The 20,077-nt window shown below is 45.6% G+C and overlaps 4 protein-coding genes and 2 long non-coding RNA genes across 26 annotated transcripts in view; 2 read left to right on the top strand and 4 right to left on the bottom strand.

Annotated features, from left to right (window-relative positions):
* Positions 1-20,077, bottom strand: part of SLO2 (slowpoke 2) — a 92,244-nt gene that overhangs the window by 27,558 nt on the left and 44,609 nt on the right. For 3 of the 20 annotated variants that reach the window (XM_033378686.1, XM_033378687.1, XM_033378685.1), the window contains exon 1: positions 7,089-7,598. The exons of 5 other annotated variants lie outside the window; for them this stretch is intronic. In XM_033378686.1, the coding sequence (XP_033234577.1) occupies positions 7,089-7,564 (476 nt within the window). In that variant the 5' untranslated portion in view covers positions 7,565-7,598. Of the gene's footprint in view, positions 1-7,088; positions 7,613-13,415; positions 14,115-20,077 lie in introns of those variants that run through there. 12 more of the 20 variants (XM_033378688.1, XM_033378689.1, XM_033378691.1 and 9 more) reach the window with 11 other exon arrangements.
* On the bottom strand, positions 2,250-3,964 carry LOC117183733 (uncharacterized). Its single transcript, XR_004468885.1, has 5 exons — positions 3,807-3,964; positions 3,632-3,729; positions 2,708-3,536; positions 2,501-2,640; positions 2,250-2,444 (listed from the first exon to the last, which is right to left on the bottom strand). It is a non-coding gene; the product is annotated as an uncharacterized lncRNA (long non-coding RNA).
* Positions 4,016-4,745, top strand: LOC117183731 (101 kDa malaria antigen). Its single transcript, XM_033378705.1, has one exon. It carries the CDS (start codon positions 4,162-4,164, stop codon positions 4,525-4,527), a length of 366 nt encoding a protein of 121 aa, XP_033234596.1. The 5' UTR covers positions 4,016-4,161; the 3' UTR covers positions 4,528-4,745.
* Positions 5,130-5,679, bottom strand: LOC6898423 (uncharacterized). The gene has a single exon (XM_002138429.3). It carries the CDS (start codon positions 5,639-5,641, stop codon positions 5,462-5,464), a length of 180 nt encoding a protein of 59 aa, XP_002138465.1. The 5' UTR covers positions 5,642-5,679; the 3' UTR covers positions 5,130-5,461.
* LOC26532756 (uncharacterized) lies at positions 5,660-6,215 on the bottom strand. 2 transcript variants are annotated; one of them, XM_015184230.2, is made up of 2 exons: positions 5,930-6,208; positions 5,660-5,831 (listed from the first exon to the last, which is right to left on the bottom strand). In XM_015184230.2, the coding sequence occupies exon 1, from the start codon at positions 6,108-6,110 to the stop codon at positions 5,985-5,987; it is 126 nt and encodes a 41-aa protein (XP_015039716.1). In that variant the 5' UTR covers positions 6,111-6,208; the 3' UTR covers positions 5,660-5,831; positions 5,930-5,984. The 2 variants fall into 2 exon arrangements, with proteins under 2 accessions (XP_015039716.1, XP_015039715.1); XM_015184229.2 differs by having other exon boundaries at positions 5,667-5,850; positions 5,930-6,215.
* LOC117183734 (uncharacterized) lies at positions 15,191-18,109 on the top strand. The gene is made up of 2 exons (XR_004468886.1): positions 15,191-17,418; positions 17,481-18,109. It is a non-coding gene; the product is annotated as an uncharacterized lncRNA (long non-coding RNA).

The following is a 20,077-nucleotide window of genomic DNA, read 5'->3' as shown; positions in this document are numbered from 1 at the left end:
AAGTTTGTCAAAAACTTTGGATCTCGCATCCACATCCACATCCATGTCCCTGGCTGCTGGCTGTTGTCGAGGGAAGGAGAAGCCTAGGCAGGAAGAATGTAAGTTCCCGGCAAGTGACTGAACTTCTGTGTGGAGCCCTCATTGATCCCCATAGCAAAAATACCAACATGGAGGTTCTGAATTGAATTAGTTTTTTCTAAGCTCCACTCCTCAAATTGATGTTATTTATGTCTCCTTAATGCTATCTGTGCTTCCATACTTTGTTTTGTTTTATCGTTATTTAAATACTTTTATTAATTGATTTTAAAATGGATTTATTTGCTCTTTAACTGATATGATTTTTGTGCTTTTGTTTTGTTATATTCTTCATTCACTTGTACACTTTTTTGAGCAAAAATATTATTTCCAGCAATTGCTTGTATACATCGTCTCTCAGCGAACTGTCCTTCGGTTTTCCGAGCCACAACACCTGCTATTTGAAACTTGTTTTCGAGCGTTACGGTTTGAAAATAGCTCGTTTGGATACGCGCGGATACGCTTTCGCACGTGTCGGCACTGGGATTGGGACTGAAGCCGAGTGGCACGCGAACGAGGCACCAAGGAAGCGGCGCAGGCTCCCTGGGAAATCCACCACAGCGAGGTGAGTCCTGGAGGCGCCAACAGCTGACGCGCCTGGATGCCGGCCACTGTTATTTGTCTGTCTTTGTTTACGTTTTTCGACCGAAAGAGAGAGCCCGAAAGCTGCGAAGCACAGCCTCAGCCACAGCCACAGGACACTGTTAAGCGAAAGCTCTTCCCAGCCGAAGCTTTTCCGAGCTTAACCGAAATTCAAAACGCCTCTGTTAACCGGGAAAACTGCATAAATTGATTCTCAGCATGTGAACAAAATTCAATTAAAACTTTCTATTGACAAATTAGCATTCGGAATGGGTTCAACAGAATGCTCTTGAAAGGCTCTTTGGAGCGGGTCCAATCAGTGAGTACCAGTGCGGGTGGTGGGGGTGGAAAGCTGGGGCGCGGGATGGGAACCGTTTCAAGGCCAAGTGAGAGACGAGACCCTTGAGCTACCCTACCTGTTGGTTGGCATATAAATCTAAACTCCAGACCCGCACAGAGCCCGCAAGCAATTTAACCTTTGGGCTTACCCCAGACTCGGCCTGCACTCTGGCACCCTGGCACCCGGCCACCGCGCTCATGGCCATCAATCATTTGGGGGAAACCATTTCATTCGGTAGTCGAGTCAATCTTATGAACGCCACCTCAACCAATTACCCCACCAAAGAGGACGCAGAGGGCGCCCAGGCCACCTTTGTCTGTTTGCCCCACAGATAAGACTTACCACAAACAGCTCCGTCGTAAGTTATGCAGGGGGACGCACTCGAGCTAGAGCTCAACCCAACTGGAACCGGAGCAAGAGCTGGAGCTGGAGATGGAGATGGAGCTGATGCTGAACTCATGAAATATTTATTTATGCGGATGTGGCCCGAACCGGATCCGGGGCCTAAGACTGATTGAAATGCCGTAGCCAGCGATGCCATTAGGTGCCGCAACGAGTTCATTTGTGCTTCAGGAAAGCCTCTTCGCCTGTCTTCTCATTTGTTAAACGTTTTGTGTGCCTGCCGTCGTCGTGCGAGTACCACATCGCCCTGGATTTGCTCAATAATCAATCATAATGAATGGGGCGAGCAGGTGGGGCAGGTGGAAGCCAGTCAAAGGGTATTCATAGGCCCACGCATGGAACAACAAATTGGCAGCCAACCCGTATGTTCTCTCTGGCCCACACCTCCGTCCTGGGGCCGGTACGGGAAATGGAAAGTTTTCCCTTTTCCCCGAACTTTCAAACTTTACCCAACTCACAGCCTGACACATATATTTATTGCGGCTGCCCCAGTTTCTTAGCAAAGTCATAAATGCATTGAACGGAACATCAAAACCCTCTCGACCCCAGAAAACTGTTGAAAGGGGTTGCGTTTTACAGTGCGTCCCGAAACTTTGGGCTGTCGATGGAAAATCCCAAACCGATTGCCCCATATATTACTCCATTTAAAAGATCAAGTAAATTTACACGCCGTGCTGTATTCTATGATTTATCATTTAAGCATTTACCCGTAATAGAATAAACCTTCAGAAAATCGTCTAATGAGAGGTACATAATGCGGGACTTGTTTATAGAATTTCCCTGTCTTTGGAATTGGATTTTTGATTCTTAACGGAGTTGTAGTTACCTGAATGCAACAACAATGATGCAATATTGAATACTGCATAATTCTTTTATTAAATGTGTGACTTAACGTTCAAAAAAAACTTAAATTTGGCTTGGCATTCAATTCGATCAGATTCTGCAAGGCTCCAGGACTTCTTCTTCAGGAACCGCAGCGTCGGCACATAAGCATGCCGACCCACACACCCAGACCAAAGCAGATTAAATGGGTCATTCTTGCTTACTGGAATAGAAAGAGTAGAAACAAAGAATAACAATCCCAGAACATCTGTCACTTACGCGAGTATTCTTGGCTATGAGGTAGCCCACGATTCCACCAACAATGAATGTCAGAAAACGCTGCATTTTCCTCGTTTTCCAAAACTTACAAATTTGTATAAATACAATTTTGGGCTGCCACTAAGCCGGCTATCTATCGACTGAGGGAGTCAATATTAGCAAAGCCTACTTTGCATTTTTGTAGAACTTATATCGTTCAATACGCACCTGTTTTTGGCAATCAAGTAACCCACAATGCAACCAACAATGAATGTCAAAAGCCACTCCATTTCCTTGCCTTTCCTATCAGATGCCAAAGAAACCAGAAATTGTACGAAAAACTCCCAAATTGTATCCGTATGAGGTAAACGACTTGATTTGAATGACTTTTCCGTACATGTTTTGACTGTTGGTTTATGCAAAGCCTACTCAAAAGAACCCATAAACTCTATGAAGGTCTCCACGTCCCCTTCTACATATTAGTATTCCCGAGTATCCCTCAACCCCGCCATCAAATCATCACTGCACCCAGACTGAGAAAAGAAAACTCTACTGAGTCTGGGACTCGACTATAGTATCATTCTCATTCTTTGATTCTTTATTTGAACAGTCTGCTTAATAAATTTAGTTTAGCGGCAAGAGTGGGTGAAAGATCTGCTTCGAGAGCATGCCGATGGGCATTTGGCTTGTGGGCGACATGGAGTGCTGACAGGAGCACGACCATGTGGACGAGAACCTCTGCCGCGATGAGTGGTCGCTCCAGTAAGATGCTGAAGCAGTGTCCCAGTTTCAGGTTGGAATGCGTCAACATCGCCTGCACAGCATCAAGCCAATAACTATGCCCAGGGCGAAGGAGATCACGTGCGTCATTTTGGTTCAAGGATCAGGAAACAGGTGGAATATTTGCTTGGTTCTTGACTTTTAATTTTGATAATTTCTTGAAAACCTACAAGTTCTTGGCTATCAGATAGCCCACCAAGCACCCAATCACAAATGTAAGCACCCAGTCCAATTCCATTCTTGAAACGAAATTTCTGTTAATTTTGTTCACTTTTGTCTGTCGAAATCAATCCAAGAGAACAGAACGAATGAGACTAAAAGACAGTAAAGGACAGCCCCGAGCCTACTCCGAGCTAGCGGAAACTTTCTCACCTTTCTGTCAATAGTTCTTGCCAACCAAATAGCCAACAATGCAGCCAACGATGAAGGTCAACAGCCAAGAGCTCTCCATAGTTATTCCTCGAAAACAGCTGAAAGATATACGATATATACACAACTATCCAAAGTCTCCGTGGCATGGGGATAGCGTGGCTTAATTCTCATTTACCTTTACATCTTCTTGCCAATGATATAGCCGACAATTCCGCCCACAAGCAAAGTTAGAAGACGATCCATGCCCGAAATGGCAGCGAGAATTTTGAGGATTCAAAAAATGTGCTCGAAATAATTTAACACACAAATTGTGGGACTGACGTCAAATCATAGGCCAACTGCATGGGCTGGGAAAAACAGTTTCCCAAATCCTTTCGTAGTTAATTTGAGATCAAAGTCACAGTTTGCTTCTGGTTCAGTACAAAAAAATTGTGTAAAAGTTGGTCTCATATTCAAAATTAATTTTGGGTAAAAATCATCTTCATTTGGTCAATATTCTCTGACGTGTCTTCGAGCCCAGACAGAGCAAAATGTGTAAGCGTCCGGCTTGCCCCCCTCCGAAATCCCAGTGTCCGCCCAAGCCCCAGTGTCCCCCGCCGCCATGCAAGCCCGGGCCGACTCTCTGGACCAAGCTCAACTGTGTTCCCTGCAACCGATTGGCCTTCTTTCTGGTCGGGGCCGGCATTGGGCTGTACTACGACCAGATGAAGCAGGAAATGAAGAAGGCCCAGGAAGAGACGGCCAAGCAGGCCCAGAAGACCCCCAAAGAGCTGGAGAAAGAGAAAAAGGAGCGCGACAAGAAGGAGAAGGAGCGGAAAGAGAAGGAGAAGAAAGAGAAGGCTCAGCAAGAGAAGGAGCGGAAGGAGAGGGAGAAAAAGGAAAAGGAAAAGAAATGAGCAACACTCGCGCAGAACCTTCTCCAGCTGTTTATCACCTAGAAGATCCCCAACCCCAAGTTATAAATTTTCAGTTCAAACTTAAATCCCAATAAACCAATTCTTATGACTCGAACTTCACGCAGCACGGGCTGGGGTTCGTCCATAAAAATCTATAGCTGTTTCCACAGATTGGAATTCCATACATAGCGAATAAAAGATATTCAGACAACCATTAACATTCCAGAAATAAATACTCCAACAGCAGATTATTACACCGTCTTTGCATAGTGTTTTATCAGAGGAAATGCTTCCAACCCCAAAGGAATCTTTCTATTATAGCGAAGCGAGTGTGCAGGGGGCTTGACCCCTAGGATATTCCCGATCATAAGCAACAGATAAGTTTAGATGGCGATGTCTCCGTTTTATAGGGATATAGCCACTGTCTGTCTCTGGAAACTACATGAGTACATTCTTTCGTTTTAAAACTATCTAGCTGAAGCCATTCACAGACACTTTTTCCTTAATATTAATTTCATATATGTTTTCCTACTTATTTAAGATAGGAAATTTATAGATCAATTGATTCTTTATTACAGTCTTTTATATACATATTTCAAATATAAATTTGGTACGGGATTTTTATTTTTTAAGACAGCTTAATTTAGAAAGAATGGTATAATCGAATCATTGGCACAAGCTTATAACTGGGTGACGATCCTCAGACTTTCTGCTTATTGTCACTTGATCGATTACCAATTGCCAATTTAGCGAATTGCTCTGCTGTTGGCCTTCTCAGATCCTTGCGTAAGGCTTGATCGGAGACTCGGAGCTTCTTGACTTCCAGAACCATTCTTATCACTCCTTCCAAGTGGCATCGATACGGTGTAGAGCTGGCAGGGTGCTTTGTTGAGCTGTTCAATGTCCAGAACCATCCATCTCGATGCATCCGGGACTACTTTTTCTTCTTGTCAGTTTGCGGTGCTTCATTGAACTTGCGTATGTAGAGCGCCCCAAGTCCTACTCCGACCATGAAGATTAGCAGTCGATTGCATTCAACGCAGTTGAGGCGGGCCAGAATGGATGGGCTGCGGCACGGATTACGGCGGATTTCGTTACGCTTGCAACAGGGCATGTTTCAAAGGTCTTCCAATTCGATCTTAACTTGCTCTAATTTATCAAATCAAATCCAAAAAAAATAAACATGGAGAAATTTCGGTGTTAACAAAAAATGGAACGCTTCGAAAGTCGGACGAGAACTGAATGAATTGAAGCTGGTTTGAGATCTTTGTCCCGACGACTAGGTTCCATTTGTTTGCTCAAGTCTGTGGGCAATTTAAGGAGCTGTAGTAGATCATAATCGGGAAATTGTAACACTTCTGATATATGGCCTGGCCTGGCCTTAAACGGGCTAAAAACTCACAGTCAATAAGTTAATGGTTCTGGAGAAGTCCAGGATGGAAGGGAAATGGTTTCGATTACTTCTTTCCCTTCTTGTCCTTGCTATCCTTGGCATCCTTTTCGGCGGGAAAGGTCTTGGCGTACCACATGCCCACAAGGGTGCCCGCCAGGATCGCGGACACACGCTCACACAGCATGTTCATTTTGGGGCTAATTGGACAAATTGGAAACTTCTGGATTTGTGTAAATGTTTGCCTATTTCTAATTTTGTGAGGTGTGTAGCTGTCGAAAGTTAATGCTGAATGTTTTCCAAATAACCGAGTACTTCAAGCGGAAAATGTAAATCTCGCTGCCTGCTTTGGGATAACTTTTTCACAAACAGTCGGACAAATTAACAGTCCCCCCACGAAAGCCAAGTTCAGAGTCCTCGGCTTAGCACTCGCAGCCGCAGTTAATTAATTGAAGGATTTCGCAAGCCAATTTAAATAAGTATTTGGGATTAGGTCTGTCCCAGCAAAGGATACAATAAACAATCTGCCAGTGGCCCCAAATGGAAAATAAAAGTACATTCTGATCTCCTCCAGGCACAACTGGCATTCTGTTCATTGTACTCTCATTCTGAGAATGGTTTCCATGCCACAAGCAGCTCCACAAAGGCTCCACATGTCACAATGGTTGACTTGGCGAAACATGATTAACAAAAGCTAAACTCGAGATATATGTACAATGCCACCAGTGTTTACAATACACGCAGAGTCATACCCTCAGCATTTGCTTTTTACTTTTGCGCTTTTGACACACTCGAACATTAATTTGCGGTTACATTAAATTATTTCCACTTATGTAGGTGGATTCCCCTTGAATTTCTTCAAGCCACGCTGTGCTGAATGTTGCGGCTTGCCTCACAGGCCTCCCAAATACCACACGTCTGAGGAGTGAGTCACTCAGTCAGCAACAGACGAAACCCAAGAAGTCCCGAAAACAGATGAAGCCCGCTTTCAATCTTCATGCGGCTTTGGTTACCTTGGATTCCCATTCTTTGAGACAATTGGAAAAGAAGGTGCGAAACTCATTACTGGCTGGCAACCGAAAGAACCGCAGACACGTCTATTACCTCTCGCACGTGGGTTCGAGAAATGTTCGAGGTGTTTGGCGGCCTTGGGGCACGGCACTCGACTCACCTGGGTATCTGCAGCGCAATCTCGTCCAGGCTGTCCGACGGACTCATCGGCGTGCGCTCGAACAGTCGCGAGGGGGCCAGGGTCAGGTGGCCGGTGGAGTCGTTGACACATTTGAAGACCTTGGCCCCCCGCCGCTGGCGCTGCTGCTGGCGCTGCTGCTCGACGCGCTTCTTGCGCTTGTTCTCCTCGGCGCGCTGCAGGTTATGCAATCGAAAGAAGAACATTGACATTCTGCGGGCGGTTGGCAGTGGGCGGTGGGCGGTGGGCGGTGGTCGGTTGGGTGGTGGTGGTTTTTGGTGTGGAGGCGGTGGCGGTGACGGAAGTAGCGTTGATGGGGTTGATATTGATAGCAGCGTAATTTCGATGTCAATTTTTGATTTGATTTTATTTCCGATTTTGTTCATTGAATTATTGTACGTTGTTGTTGTTGTTTTAGTCCAATTATGCATTGTATTTTTATTAATTTGGCAGAGCATTTCATGTTCATTTTTCGTCGAAGTTTTACAATTGAGTTGTTTTATGGAAAATGTTAGAAGCACGTTGAGTTTTCCGATTAATGTGTGCAGCGATGCTCGTGTGTGTGTGTGTGTGTGTGTGCGTGTATCTATTTTTGGGAGCTTTATAGACATAAATAATAAAAAACGTTCGGTAAACACAAGCCAAAAACATAAATATCGGATTCTCAAAGAGAAATCCGGAGCATGCATGAATGAACAATCCCTACTGACAAACCCGACACTTTTTTTGTAAAAAAAAACCTAATGGAATGCACATTGTGCAAGGCATCTATTCTGATGATCGGTTCGGGGATGGAATCTCTATATATATTTATTTAAACATGTGTACGGTTCGAAAAGTGTTTTGATTTGAAAAAAAGAAGAATATGTTTGTTCCCCTATGCTCTTTTCCACTATTTCCCACAATTTATTCGTCGTAATATTTTTTGTATTTTGTAATCTTTTGAAATGTTCGCTCACATGGCTTATACATGGCTTGGGGAAGCTATCACAGTTGCAAGGCCACAAACTTAATCTCCGCAAAGCAGAAATCGAAATCTGGAAAATAGCAAAACAAAAATCGAGCAAATCGACGCACGCTCGAGGGCGCAACCAACTTCCGCAGCATCAATCAAATTTGAAGAGAAATGGCATTTTGCTCAAAAAAGTCAGAAAGCGTACAATACGGCTGGGAGGAGGAATGCGTAAGGCGGGGGCGGAAGGAGTGGGCGGGAACTGTCCAAGCAAACAGACAGCTCAAAGCTGAAAAGTAGAAATTCTCTTTCCATGCCGGAAATTGAAATATGGGACCACATTCCGAGCGGGTTGTCCACTCGTACAATGTCTGGCACCAGCGGAAGCGCCATGGGTAAGCCCGATTCCCGAGCAATGCAGGGCTGCCAGCTCTCATTACTTCAGTATTCAAATGTAACCAGACTGAGCAGAGCGCAAAGTGATTGATTGATTGATTGAGGGGCTGCAATCAACTGATTTACAAACACGGATATATGGCTGGGGGGATGGTGGTGGAGGATGTCATCAGCCAAAGATTTCCGTACAATTAGCAGGCGAATACCCTCGCCTAATGAGCTGTACGAGTGGAGAGGGAGCAGCTGCTTTCACAGTCTGAGCCAAAATTAAATGAATCAAAAATTTGCATAAATTTGTTTTGGTCTGGAGACGTTGTCCCGTCGTCTGCTCCAACATTCCGCCAAACACTCTAAAACACTCTAAATGATTGCGCACCCGAAACTTAATTATAAATGCCATCACAGAGGAGGGATTGAGGAGAGTGTACAAGTGTCGGGGTAAGACAATTACGGTGGGCAGAAATTAAACGAGGGGGAACGTTGTCGTATATCCGATAGTCAATCGGTAGGGCTCCTCTTGTCCTGAGAAGAGTGTGTAAGAGAGAGCGTAGCCACTGCAAATTGATTTATTGTTTCTTGCTACAGACAGACAAGGCTCATTCGACTCGGCTATTGATGCTGATCAAGAATATATATTCTTTATGGGGTCCGAAACGCTTCCTTCTGGGCTTTACACATATCCATTTTGAGTATCGGGTATAAAGAGATAAGAAACCATGCATCATCATTGGTCCAGCTTTTTAGACAGTTTCGGTGTTTCCAATTGTTATGGGATGCATGGAAGATTACAATTCCATATTCGTTACGAACATTCGCCACGAGTGATTCCTGATATCCCTACTAAAATACCATCCAATAGTTTCAAAATACCATGTCCAATCACAGAAAACACCTAATTTAATGCTCAGAAATTTTGCAAGTTTTTCCAACTTATTTAAAATCCCAGTTGCACCACTTTCATCATTTTATGTGTTTTTCGCTGGAAAACCAGCTCCGATGGAGGTCGGAGGTCCCTCTTGGGACGCTTTTAAACACAATTGCATGGCTAATCTACTAATTTGTTAAGGCCCAGAATTATATAACTCAAACAAATTGCAGACAGTGACAAAGAAAGAAAAACAAATAGCGAAGCAGACAGGGAGAAATGTGAGTATTCAGGAAAGTGCCTGGCAAGATACGATACCATTTTGGTTACAATTCACCTGCCATTAGTGGTAATGATGGTCCAGTCTGGGCCCAAATCCCAGCTGGAGTGCCATTATATTCAAATTTAGAGCACATAAAGAGAACCCTCATGCAGGTCCGCTCGGCCATATTCCGCATGAAGGAATTCTCAAATCATCTGTGGCAAGGGATTGTTGAGCGGAAAAAACGAATTCGTTGCACTGTGCGGCAAGTACCATGGGAATGAATAAGAACTGGCTCTCCGTCCGTCAGTCGCCGGCGCAATGCGAAACATGCTGCGGCTGTCCCTCCTACTGGCTGCGATAATGATTGTGCAATCGAAAAGATCGTCGCAGAGAAAGCTGAGCGTTGAAGAACTTTGCTACCTTCCGACGGTGATAAGTCAGTACAGGCGGGCCGTGTGCCACCCACCGATTTGGGTGTGGACCGTCAGAAAGTGGAAGTGCAGACAAGGCCTCACGTGTGTTCAGGGCTACCAGACGAGGCAAGAATGCCAGACCAACTGCATTGATATGCAAACGGAATCAACAGAATCCACGAAACAAACGGATCCAACGGAACCAACGGTGTTTACGATACGAGAAACAGAACAGTTACCGCCAATGACACCTGATCCGAATTATACCGGACCAAGAACTAGAAGACCTAGAAGAACGAGAAAACCATACACATTACACACAGTGCCATAACTAAGGAAAGCTTTTCCGAAAGGAATCAGAATTCTATGTAAATGTCCATACATGTATGCCACTGTTAGGTCGTCCAATAATATTATATCAGCTCTTCCACCTGTCGCAATCGGATAAGTTCTCTTGGGATCATTTTGAGCGTGTAGTTTGCTCCTAATTAAGACTATTTTCGGGGCCATTTCAGGAAGAGCCCATAAGTCCGTGAGTTGCTTACCAAAATTAGCAAATCATTTAAGAAGCATAAAATCCTTATCCTACCAGCCTCAGATTTGCCGCAAATTATTTTTGTACGCCCATTGAAAAAACTTCGGAGAGCAGCCAAACAATGTGGGGAATTTCCCGACAGCGAACAATGGCCGATGCAGGAAGCAAAATAACGAAAGGAAAGCAATAATCATTAGGGCCAACAATGGCCTCTTCAGTCACGGGTTCGGGGTTTCTGTTGAGGTTCCTCTATCGGGTTGAGTGCGCTGCCAAATGCTGACTAGGCAGATGGTCGAACAAAAAAGTTGGGGGCCAAATGCCAAAATAAACACTTGTCGCTGGCGAGCATTGGAGGTGGTGGTGGTGGTGGTGGTGGTGGTGCTACGGTATGGCCGCATTCGAACCACAAAAGGGAATATTTTCCAGCTCAGCACGCGTTTAGGCGCTGGTGCGTGCTGCTCAGGCTCTCCTTGTCCTGAGACCATTAGCCATGTGAGTGGGACGGACAGACGGACGGCAGACAGGATACAATCTTTTCACGGTCCCTTGGCCGGCCCTGGCTGGAGTGCTGAGGGGCCTCAATATTCCCCGCCGCCAGATACGCAATAAAAATGTAGACAATTTTTACGACACTGCCCGAACAACACAAGTGGACATTCCACTTTTATTTCTTCATTAAAAAGCAGTATTGATTGCCTCACGAACCGACCACGGACGGCGGGAGCAGGGGGGCTCCAGAGTGGACCCTGAGGACCTTTGTATCCATACTTTTATTATAGTTTGCCACACAAAGGGCTTTGCCAGTGACGTTATTTGATTTATCAGTATTGAAATTCATTCCATTCGCTGCCTTTTGACATCTTTGTATTGTACATGGTATCCGTGGAGTGCAGGGATACATTGGTTTCGAGCAGATGTTTGTACGCAGCTCCAGGAAAACTAGATATGCGATTGAAAGGATCTACATAACCAGCAAATAATCTCAACTATTGGATTGGTATTACGACCAGAATAGAGAGCTATTAGTAGCAGTGCAAATTGAGTTTTCTGGCCATCCACTTTACTTGCATTTTTCACCTCAAATCATTTTCCATTCGATTAAAGGGTATTCTTTGGCCGATATATTCAGCCCTGCCAAAACATTTTTGTATCGACCTCAGGCTCGAAATTCAATAGGATTTCCCTGGCTTTGATGTACATAAAGTACATAATATTGGGTTACTTGAGAGAGGAGGTACGTACATAGGTACTGGATGATGATCCGCAAAGTGTGCCACAATTTTTCAGCGGAAATTGATGACTTCGCCTCAATTATTAATAGTTTGGCCATTAATTAAAAGCTAATTGCTCCTGCTCGAGAGTGTATAAAAATGCTCGCAATGGAGCTTCTGGAGCACCTCAGCAAGGTGTGCTATTATAGTTGGCTAAGCAAAGCTTGGTGGACTCGAGGATGCGCCGGGCCTACTGTCTAATCCACCACAGTCTTTGCACTACAATCCCCGGGTTTGTGTCTCTACCCTGACCATAGCGTACCGCCTGCATCGCCATCACATGCTGGCAGGGCAGACACGGCGTCAGAAAGGTCTTTAAGGACCTGCTTCATCTGGAGAGGCAGTACTTCAAGGGACAGCCGAGTGGCACCCCGCTGAAAGCCCGATACAAGGCAGAGGAACAGGGCGGAACAGATGAGGAGGTGGCTGCTTCTCTTTTCGAAGATGCTGCGGATCGGCAGCAGGTGAATCGTGAGTACGCGTTCTGCGTTGTCTGTGTGCTGTCCTGCAACAGCTGGTTCCAGATCACCTTCCACCCCTGCCACCCCCAAATCCCTGGACTTGAGCCTATCCCTGCGGTTCTTTGTCATACTCAGCTATACTTAGCACAGATATTACCCAGCTGCGAGAGGACTCGTTGCGGATTCTGCTGGAGACAAATCGAATGGATCGCATGGTAAGAAGCTACCCCAGGACGTATGTCACGCTGGAGTTGGCGCTGCATCCCAGGCGGGTTGAATTTCTCAATGTCTTTGCCTTCGACCGAAAGCTGACTCTGACCCTCTTGGCCAAGACGCTGCTGTACGCAATCTGCTGGCTGCAGGGCGACTACATGACGCTGAAGCGTTGAGCTGTTTACTCCACAGCAGAACATGCTCCATATGTCGTCAAAGTTCGCACCAATAAAGCCCTTCTTCTCTGTTATATTCTATTATGAGCATGGGTTCTGTGAGGGTTCTCATGTTGTGGTAAGCATAGAGCAGAAACCAAAAGCAAAACACATGCACAGCTTCAGCAAATACAAATCTCTTTATATAAATATATAATGGGAGAATCAACAATGTCTCTAAATTCAAAGCCGCAGGACCAGGGACGGGGCAAGAGCTGTGTGTGTGTGTGTGTGTGTGTGTAGAATGATGATGAGGATGATTGGATTGGGTACGGTTTATGCTGCAATATCATGGCAAGTGCAGTAGCATTGGGTCGCCCTAAATGATACCCAGTGTAGGGCAGTGCCCGTCGTAGTGACAGTCTGATTATTTGACCCTCTTTTGAGCCGACCTACGTTCCCTTATGATTACGGGGTATCAGCCTACTGCGACAACAATGGATTCCTAGCAACAATATGTGCCTGTGTCTGGGTTCTGTTTGTTCGTGACGGTGTACGTGTTGCCAAAGGATTGGCATTTTAATTCGATTTGCCATTGAGAGGGATTTGGGACCGACTCTTCAGCTGTTCAGCTCTTCTGGCCGAGGCCCCCCCTCCCCCTTTCGCAGTGTGAAACTTGTGTGGCAAATAATAGTGATAACTGTAAATGGAGGATTGGCGTTGGGGGTATGCAGGATGTAGGCTGTAGGATGCAGGAAAAAGAATAAATCAAATAAAACTTACTTGTGGAAACCAATTAGCTAACTTGCTGTTACGGATGCCGCTTAAGCGGTGGCTACGGCTGGTGCTGGTGGTGGTGCTGCTCTTATTGTTGGTATCGCTGCTGCTGCTCATCGTGCAGAGTCCAGCAGGCGAGAGCAAGGGGAGGTAGCAGTACTAGGCTAGGAACGGGCACACGCACACGCACACAAGGACACACAGGCATGGGGGCACGACCACATAAATGCATTGGAATAGACATCTGTGTACAAAGCTCCCAGAAATGATTGCTCGTGTTGCGGTTTGAGTTTTGTTGAGTTTTGTTACGGTTTGTCTTGGTTTACCTGAAGTTTTCTTTAAGTGTTTGCCTCTGCAAAGTTATCTAAATGCTGCTTGCTGGCGATTATTTATAGGGAGGGTAGGTAGGGTATAGGTTTAGGTATAGTTCGAATAAGTATGTCTACGGCACAGTCTACGGTTACACGTTCAGTTACACTTTACACTTTACAAAAATTGACGGCAAGGGTCCCAGAAAGTCCTCAGCATTTGCCGTTTCCCGTGGTCCTAGTTGACTAATTTAAAGCTTTTACCAAGTTGCGTTCCATTCTGGTCATATGTACACTTACAAAGTAGGCTAACAATACGTTCTTACAATTAGATATGGGTAACTGTTTCGGTTCGGGTTTGGGTTCGATTTCGGGTTCGGGTTCGGGTTCGGGTTTGGTCCGCTCAGTTGAGTAGCTTGTATGTTTCACATTTATCTGGTTATTAAAGTTAGTTGGTCAGTTTCTGTTTAGTTTAGTTGAATATAAAGCTGTTTTATTGGACTCCTGTTGATATTTATTGTTTGTTTTCTCGTTGCGCTGCTGCTGTTGCTGGTCGTAGTCGTTGTCCTGCTGGAAAAGAGAAATTGATGGCTGGGGAAAACTAAGGGACTAGGGGACCACGGGTTTTGCCACTCCGCATCGACTCAAGTGTGCCCCGGCTGCTTCCCCTGGGAGAGACAGAGCATTTGCCTGCCAAATGAAATTATGGCCAAGATATTTTGCAATAATAAAATGAAAGATAGGAGAGCGCTGCTGCGGTCTGGGACACCCGTTGAGAGCACAGAAGGCTTGCCCAGCCCCCAGCAGCCTCAGATATTTCTCAAGTTCAAATAAAACGTGCCTGGCAGAATTTTTGCTATCTTTGTGCCATTTAGTTCTTGCCACTTGCCACTTGCCACTGGCCACTGCAGCCAGCATAATTTGATTACACAGAATGCCACAGAAAGTGTTTAATTAAATTAAACAATTTGATCCCCAAGCGTTTAAACGGCGCCCAGCTGGAGGCTGCCAAAGTGTCAGATACGGAATATATATTTTAATATTGTTTAATAATTCCGTTTGGCCAGAGGCGGCCGACTAAACCACGGCCAAATGACCTGGAATCCAGCAGCTCTAAATTTAGGCTAAATTTAGATGGGCCCACACCGTAAAATCACAATAAAATCAATAAATAGCTACACAGAAATTCGCTCGTATGCCCCACCGTTGTCGATGGGCTGCGGAAAGGGTCGTGCGGGAAGGTAACGAAATTTCGTTGATTATTAGTTTCGCAGGCGACAAGCAGTGGCAGTTGCAGCTGCAGTTGCAAGTGACAATACGGGACCTGCAGTCTCCGCACAGCCCCACACGCAACTTGAGCTTTTTCCCCATCCTTTCATTGTCCCACTTTCAAAATTGAATTTATGGCCAACACACACACACACAACCGAAACAGCTGGTGCCTTGACAGTTTACACTCTCCGTATACGGGCAACTTTTCGGCTGGGACAACAGTCCCACCCAGCAAAAACACAGCTCGGAAAAACGCAATCCAACCCAACCCAACCCATTTTCTATCCCGCCGAGGGACTTTCCCCACACGCCCTGGGCGTATAGGTTTATCTTGGGGCTTATTGCCCTCCGAAAAGATAGCAAGCTACGATTTTTTATGCCAAAAGTTCAAAGCAATTTTTAAAGATCAAAATGCCAAACAGAGACGCCGCAACGGAGGCGGGAGACGAGTCCTCAAGGGAGCCGGGACCCGGGAGCCAGGCAGAGTCCAGGCCACAGAGAAATCATTTCGTTTCAATTTATTTTTCGATTTCCCATTGTTTTGCTCTTGTACGGAAGTCACAGCACATGTTAGTTGCTGTTTTTTCTTTAAATCTGTATATGTTCTGCTCTGTTCTGCAGTGCCAAATGCTGTCCTGGCATTTTCACACCACAAACACATACAGCCACAAATTGGTCATTTTCCAAGAGGATTCAAAAATTACACAATGTTATTCTCTCAAATTAGACATACGCCACCGAGTGTCTATCTGTCTGTCCGACTGTCAGACCTTCCATTCGTGCTCTGATTGCGGCTTTCTTTCTTTTGAACGTGGCTTATAAATAAGTGAAGAGGAAATTCTGATGAAGCATGGCTAATTGGATGAAGTGAGTGCCAAAAGTTTCAGACTTGAGACACAGATCAAAGTAAGTTAAATATACTAATTCCATCAATAATAATTGGAGCTTCAAGTGGACTCCTCTTTGGAGCAACATATGTTCCATTAGCTAGAACTGAACTTTCCCCAAAATTTGCATTCATCAGGCAAAGAAAATCCTCTGGCTAAGCCCATAAATAACGAAATATATTTAGCCCAGTAAACAAAAGCCATTAATCACACGAACGAAAGCAAGCCAAGACTACTCTTTGCCAATGAATCAATGAAACTGTGTAGTACATTGACAGGTCAGGGAAAGGTCAGGCAGGGGCACTCTTAACAAATGCCAAGGAAAGGATTGAGAAGAACAAAGATTTCAAAGGTCTCTCTTCCTTTGGAAGTACAGAAATCAAATGAAGATGCCCTGCACCGGGGGCAATTATGAAAAATCTCACTAAAATAAAAACTATGCTGAGCCGAGGGCATTTGTCAGAGGAAATTTATGTTTGGCGGGACTTACGGGCAGTTCTGAGCACTTCGCGGCAAAAGAAATGGCAACAGAAACGTGAAAGGAAAATGGCCCCCACTTAGTTTAATTGTTGGCACGTTGCTTGGGTCCGTGTCCGTGCCCATGCCCCTGCAGAATACACAAAGGAGCAGGACCCGTGACCGGACTGTGCCTGAGCTGAGGAGCGGCTCATGTAATTAAAGCACCGCCACATCCACTGCAACAAAGCGTAGTGCAGGGGGGCGGGGGTGTTAACTTGGCCAACTGCTGCTTCTGCCACTTCTGTGCTCGGTGGCATTTCACGCCGCACTCCTTTGCGGGGTTTTTTGGTACTTAATTGTGCGCATTAACTGACAGGCCGAGACCCCAAAAGGACCCTATTGATTGCTGGATGGGTGGATGCCATTCAAGGTTTCACCCAATTACTTTCCCTTTCTCTGCACACTTTCTATGTCATAATTGGCACTGGCACTGACACTGGCACTGACACTGGCACTGGCTAAGTGCCGAACGTTCCACGAACGGGCCATTTAGCTGCAGTTTGGTTTAGTTTGGTTACTTTTATGCGAGTTTGCACCGCACCGAGGAGTGTGTCTGGTCCCCGGCCAGGGTATGGCAAATGGCTAGCTTATGAATGTTTAAATAACTTTCAATTGCGAGAAAAGTTTTCAATTTCGTTATAACTTTTGCCCATGTAAATGCATTAACAAACTTTAATTAATATGAAGCCAACACCCATACACGAGCAGGGACGGGGAAATCGATTGTATTGGGGCTGCTACTTGGGCTGAGGCGGATGCTGCTGTTCACAAAGTTTCTAATGGCCCCGTAATGGACCCTTGAGCATAATGTTTCGACACTGGCCTCAAGAAAGGGGCAACGCGACGTATACGCAACAATTTTACATGATGAATGAGCGAGCGCTTGGGGAGTTGCCTAAGCATTTCCGAGGAAATCTAAATTAAATTAAATTATTTACGGGGAGAATGATTTTAAGGGAGAATTTAATACAGAAATTCCAGTGTTGTGGATATTCCAGGCTCGTAGTAAACGCTTGATGCTTGGTAAGTGCAATATATAAACTATAACAAACCGTTGACTAATCTTTAGCTCAACTTCCCCCCAGCCATTGCCATGGACATGCTGGGGCTGCTGATTGCTGCATCCGCAGGAGATGTGCGACTAGAGCGTGGTGTCCTAACCCTAATACATAATCTGTGCACTCTCCAGCTGGATACTTACAGACCGCACACTTTGCATGCGTTTGCCAAATCCAATCGGAACGAACCGAAACGCGAAGGAGCACCCGGGATGCGATTCGAGACTCTCATGGAATATCTAACGCAACGAAACAGAAACGAAAAAGAATGAAGCGGAATCCCGCACTGACAGGAAACAGTGCTGCATGTGCTCGGCGATTAGCAAACAAGAGGCAGACCGTGGAGAGCTATCCCCAACCGAAGGGGCGGGCGGGGCAGAGGATGCGCTTAAGAATGCAGTGCATCGCCTGGCAACGGTAAAAATGTGTCACTGAGAGTGAGCGGATAAGGGCTCGCCGACGAGGATGGGGGAGCAGCGTGGAGCACAGGGAGCACTCGCACAAAATACTCGTTGGGCAAACGCAAAATGACTTTAAATGGAGACATCGCTTTGTGTGTGTGTCCTCCCCTCCTTTCTGCATCGCACTACGTGCCACTTGCCACTTGAATGTCATTCCCTTGGGGCCAAATGAAGTTATGCAGTATTTTTCATTGATTTCCTCTGTTCGAGCCAATAAAGAGGATGCGAGGTAGCGCGACTCCGCGACTCCTCGACTCTCTCAACGTTCCGCCAGAGAGACGAGACCGACCTGGCCCCGACTGCAAAGTAGGCGATGGAAAGTACGTGTACTTACACAAATTAAACGTGTCAAGATGGGGCTCCACTCGACGCTGGGAAAACACTTAAGCGGCAAAAATGTGTGGCTGCCTGGCTTCCAGGCTGCCTGGCTGCCAGGCTGCCAGTCTTCTCTGCTGCACTCCAGTTGAGCGACTTGATGCTCTCGACATGCAACGCAAATGAGTTGGCTAATGTGGCCAGGAACGTAGTTGGGAGGGAAATGTTGGAGGGGGGAGAATGTGGCCCAGAGCTGGGTAAAATTTGGACAAAAGCCAGAGCGGCATGGCCCTGACAGGCGTGGATGTGGATTTTATGGCTGATTTGGTCGCTGGCACTGCATTTGCCACACATCAGCAGGCAAGTGCGTTCGGCGACATTACTCATACGCCCCATAAACAATTTAGGACCAGCCGAGCACACATTACAGCCCCACTGGCCCCACACGCGCTTCAGCAGCGGCAAACATTCAGCTCATTAAATATTGAACACAAATTTATGACCAGCTTCCAGTACAGTACAACTGTGTAGCTAGAGGATCGCAATTTGAATGCGAGGGCAACGGCAGAAACATGCGCTGCCTTTCCTTATTTAAATTGCGAAAATTTGAATTTTCTGGAATGCATAAGAAAACATCTGCAGGAGTACAGGATATCAAAGTGCCTCCTACGAACGGCAGCCGATTCAATCAACGGCAAATCTGGTTTTCCCCCAGGTTAGACCATGGGAACCTCCGTCCGCGTGTCCGTGTGTCCGTCCGTAATAAATTCAATTATTTTAGTCAGTCCTCTCGCACGGGCCGGGCTTTCTTTTGTCTGGATGTAGAAGCAGGTAGCGGTATACAATGGAACACGATTAATATTAATTTGGAATCGGCTCCGCTCGGCTCGGCCGCAGTGTTTAATGTAAAAGTTTTCTGCACGTCAATTCGCGTCATATCGGCGCTGTGCGGACCACTAATTGTCACTTAAAAGCTTTCACATGCTCTCGCCCGCTCTTATTTATTTATCTTTCTTTTGTACTCAATTATCTGGCTGTCAGTTACCATTAGACCGGTAAGAGCCCCGTCGCAACGTGAGAGAGCAATGAACAGATAAATACTGAAAAATGTAGAGCACTTTTGGCATTAAGTAGTTTGGATTTCAAGGAATTCCGCCACTTAGCACACATTTAGTTGGGATTCGTTAAGCGGAATTCGTTCAAGACTGCAACAAGAGTCGAATGAAACAGTTTGAATAGTTAAATTGATAGATGCCATTGTTCTTTAATCAACGCTCGAAGAAGTTTCGGTTTTCAGGGAAACTTTAGCACTGTGGTGACATTTTACAGTACTTCACACCGCCTAGACGTGTGGATAAATTGAAAAAGTTTTCCACAGGTAATTTTTCGTACAACATTTGGCATGCCGAAAGGTCGCCAGGTGAGCAAATACAATATTGATCGCTGAACATGCTCCAGCAGGGAAGCAAAAGTAGAGCAGTGGAATCTACATATATTATAAGTCTTGAACAGGTGCTGTAGTGAAGCCTCTATCACTACAGGACTACAGCAAATTTCCAACTAGAAGTCACAGCCTCTGTCCCTCAGTTGTCGTACATATCTCAAAATGTACCCGCAGGCTGCAGCTTCAGGCCAAAAACTGTGTAATTAACTACTCAAAAAGGGGGTAAAATTTACACTTTGGCTGGCGTTGTACCAGCTGTGACCGAAGGGAGAACTCGGTCGGGATCCGTAGCCCAGCTGCTGGCTGCTGACAGGCCACAAAATGCTCTTTGCTTGTAAATTATAATTGTTATTAATTTCTGCCAATTTACATGGGGATGGATGATGATGATGATGATCAATGAA

This window comes from Drosophila pseudoobscura, chromosome 3 (assembly GCF_009870125.1).
Source record: "Drosophila pseudoobscura strain MV-25-SWS-2005 chromosome 3, UCI_Dpse_MV25, whole genome shotgun sequence".
Lineage (NCBI taxonomy): Eukaryota > Metazoa > Arthropoda > Insecta > Diptera > Drosophilidae > Drosophila > Drosophila pseudoobscura.
The sequence above is the reverse complement of the archived record's forward strand: the minus strand, read 5'-3'. Positions and strand labels throughout refer to the sequence as shown.

Excerpts from the sequence above, each read along its gene's own strand:
- LOC117183731 (XM_033378705.1), top strand. The coding sequence starts at position 4,162 with ATGTGTAAGCGTCCGGCTTGCCCCCCTCCGAAATCCCAGTGTCCGCCC.
- LOC6898423 (XM_002138429.3), bottom strand. The coding sequence starts at position 5,641 with ATGCCCTGTTGCAAGCGTAACGAAATCCGCCGTAATCCGTGCCGCAGC.
- LOC26532756 (XM_015184229.2), bottom strand. The coding sequence starts at position 6,110 with ATGAACATGCTGTGTGAGCGTGTGTCCGCGATCCTGGCGGGCACCCTT.